Here is a 3,316-nt window from a genome sequence, read left to right on the forward strand (position 1 = left end):
TGGTGTTGTCAGACTTTTTACTGTGTTTACCCCAGTCCAAAGCCGGCACGTCCACATCATGCCTGCCACCATAGACAGGTAAACCCTGTTTGGGCAAGAGGCGAGGGTCCCACAAGAAAAACCCCCCTCCTCTGTTTGTACCAGGGGTCCAGCTATTCCCAAATTTCCCATCCCATCGCTCGGTGCTCAGGCTCTGATGAATCCCACCTTGCTGCCACCATGTTGTATTTCTAGAATCTAGCCATCTATCGCATGGAGACAGGCCCTTTGACCCCAAACTGGTCTGCCATGAGGAACCTTGTCAAAGGCCTTACTGAAGTCCATGTAGACAACATCCACTGCCCTACCCTCATCAATCATCTTCATCACTTCCTCAAAAAAACTAAATCAACTTTGTGAGACACGACCTCCCCTTCACAAAACCACGTTGTCCCTCCCTAATACGTCCACTTTTTTCCAAGCGGGAATAAATCCTGTCTCGAAGCAACCTCTCCAACAATAAATACAATTCCTGTTTGCTAATAATTCAAACACCTTCCAAGCATTCCAGTTTAATAAGAAAAACAAAGCCATGGATTCAGTTTTTTCTTTAACACTTCCCGTGCCAACTCACACAAACGGTTGCAACTCATTAACTCTCAACTGAACTTTTTAACTCTTAAAGTTGATGTTTGGTTAAATTGCAGTTTAACTACTTATCTACGACCAAACACCTCGGCCGAGAAATATCCTTGGTGTCGAATCTATCTCCTCCTCCTCTGAAGCATCCTTCAGGGCACACGTCTTCTTGCGGTGGTCGGCCTCTTCGAGTTAGCGCTGCCAAGCAAAGAACTGCAGTGTCTTTTTTTTTCCACAGTTCTCGCTTCCGGAAGATTCTCTATCATCCAGCCAACTGCGTCAGCAGAAATCGATCACATGGCTCGAACATCCAATGAAATGACTTGCGATTAGGCTTAGCTCATTTGACATGCCCCGTACACGACAGCAATATAAATCGAAGCCACGCTGTCTTGGTTAACGTAAGCAACATCCCTTATCTGGGAAGGTTCAGATCATTGCTCCCAGACCAGATTTCAATCTATAAGTTGACCAAAAATCCCAGCATGCTTAGCTGTCAGCCATCTTAAAGCCACTATTGCCATCATTGTTATAGCCATTCTTTCTCCATCCACACACTTAATTAACAAAACAAAGTAGAATTTTAGCCACTTTCTAAATTACAACCAGGTTTTGTCTCTTGCAGAATATTCTGGGCCTTCTTTGTTGATTCTTCTATTTGGAGCTTCTGTCTTTTTTGCTATCGAGATGGAGCTTTCTCTAACACGTGGATGAGGCTGTTACTCTGGCAAATGGCAGTTGCTGTCTCCGCTTGTTGTCCCGCTGCCCCCTACTTTTGTACCTATGATGACGTATCAATACCCCCCACAACAGGATTGGTCCCGGGTTGCCAAAAGCGTCAAATTCAAATCCAATAGATTGCTGCTATCCCAAGTGCCTGATTTAAACTGATTGGCCGAATTTGAAAGGAAAGAGTCAAAAGCCTGTTTGTGGTCTTGGCGACCCCGATGTTTAACCTTGGGTGCAAATGTTTCATTCTGGGAACCCCGTATACACCAACGTTTCATTTGCACAGTTAAAAAAAGAAGCGCTACCTTTTAGCAGCCAATTTGACAAGCACTGACTTTGCAATTCTTCATCCTGTCCGTCCATCTCTACCCCTCTAGCTAGCCTGCCAATCCTGGGCGTGTGATCCCCCTCGGAGGGGATGGACCTCGAGGGAGCCTCCTTCGTTCCCTCGATGAGTGCCCGCACTGGGGATGGGGGAGAGGGGCTGGGAGGGTGGGAGGAGGCAGTACCCAGAGACAGTCGCAGTGTCTAACACTTTCTTTCTTTCCCCCGTCTCTCTCTCTCTCTCTCCCCCCCCGCTCCCGCCCCAGGTTGACAAACACATCCGTAGACTGGATACAGACCTTGCCCGCTTTGAGGCTGATCTAAAAGAGAAGCAGATCGAGTCCAGCGACTACGATAGCTCGTCCAGTAAGGGGAAGAGAAGTAAGAGTGCTGACCCTCCCCACAGTGCGGCGCTCCCTCGGCACTGACCCTCTCCACAGTGCGGCGCTCCCTCGGCACCGACCCTCCCCACAGTGCGGCGCTCCCTCAGCACCGACCCTCCCACAGTGCGGCGCTCCCTCGGCACCGACCCTCCCACAGTGCGGCGCTCCCTCGGCACCGACCCTCCCCACAGTGCGGCGCTCCCTCGGCACCGACCCTCCCACAGTGCGGCGCTCCCTCGGCACCGACCCTCCCCACAGTGCGGCGCTCCCTCGGCACCGACCCTCCCCACAGTGCGGCGCTCCCTCGGCACCGACCCTCCCCGCAGTGCGGCGCTCCCTCGGCACCGACCCTCCCCACAGTGCGGCGCTCCCTCAGCACCGACCCTCCCCACAGTGCGGCGCTCCCTCAGCACCGAGCCTCCCCACAGTGCGGCGCTCCCTCAGCACTGACCCTCCCACAGTGCGGCGCTCCCTCAGCACCGACCCTCCCACAGTGCGGCGCTCCCTCAGCACTGACCCTCCCACAGTGCGGCGCTCCCTCAGCACTGACCCTCCCACAGTGCAGCGCTCCCTCAGCACCGACCCTCCCCACAGTGCGGCGCTCCCTCAGCACCGACCCTCCCCACAGTGCGGCGCTCCCTCGGCACCGACCCTCCCCACAGTGCGGCGCTCCCTCGGCACCGACCCTCCCCGCAGTGCGGCGCTCCCTCGGCACCGACCCTCCCCACAGTGCGGCGCTCCCTCAGCACCGACCCTCCCCACAGTGCGGCACTCCCTCAGCACCGACCCTCCCCACAGTGCGGCGCTCCCTCAGCACCGACCCTCCCCACAGTGCGGCGCTCCCTCAGCACCGACCCTCCCCACAGTGCGGCGCTCCCCTCGGCACTGACCCTCCCCACAGTGCGACGCTCCCTCAGCACCGACCCTCCCCACAGTGCGGCGCTCCCTCAGCACCGACCCTCCCACAGTGTGACGCTCCCTCAGCACTGACCCTCCCCACAGTGTGACGCTCCCTCAGCACCGACCCTCCCCACAGTGCAGGACTCCCTCAGCACCGACCCTCCCACAGTGCGGCACTCCCTCAGCACCGACCCTCCCCACAGTGTGACGCTCCCTCAGCACTGACCCTCCCCACAGTGTGACGCTCCCTCAGCACTGACCCTCCCCACAGTGCGGCGCTCCCTCAGCACCGACCCTCCCACAGTGCGGCGCTCCCTCGGCACTGAACATTTTCTTGTTCCTCCCAGAATGCCGGGGCCAGA

General features: G+C 56.5%; 1 protein-coding gene across 1 annotated transcript in view; it reads left to right on the forward strand.

The window, feature by feature from the left end:
* The window catches only part of LOC145340606 (inhibitor of growth protein 4-like), a gene marked incomplete at its 3' end in the record, with an annotated part of 16,295 nt that extends 12,985 nt beyond the window's left edge, over positions 1-3,310 (forward strand). The window contains exons 4-5 of the mRNA XM_080185075.1: positions 1,938-2,052; positions 3,302-3,310. Of these exons, the coding sequence (XP_080041201.1) occupies positions 1,938-2,052; positions 3,302-3,310 (124 nt within the window). The remainder of the gene's footprint in view (positions 1-1,937; positions 2,053-3,301) is intronic.
* Between the last annotated feature and the right edge of the window lie 6 nt (positions 3,311-3,316).

The sequence above is a fragment of the Carcharhinus amblyrhynchos genome, unplaced genomic scaffold (genome assembly GCF_965287045.1).
Source record: "Carcharhinus amblyrhynchos unplaced genomic scaffold, sCarAmb.v2.hapA chromosome_1197, whole genome shotgun sequence".
NCBI lineage: Eukaryota > Metazoa > Chordata > Chondrichthyes > Carcharhiniformes > Carcharhinidae > Carcharhinus > Carcharhinus amblyrhynchos.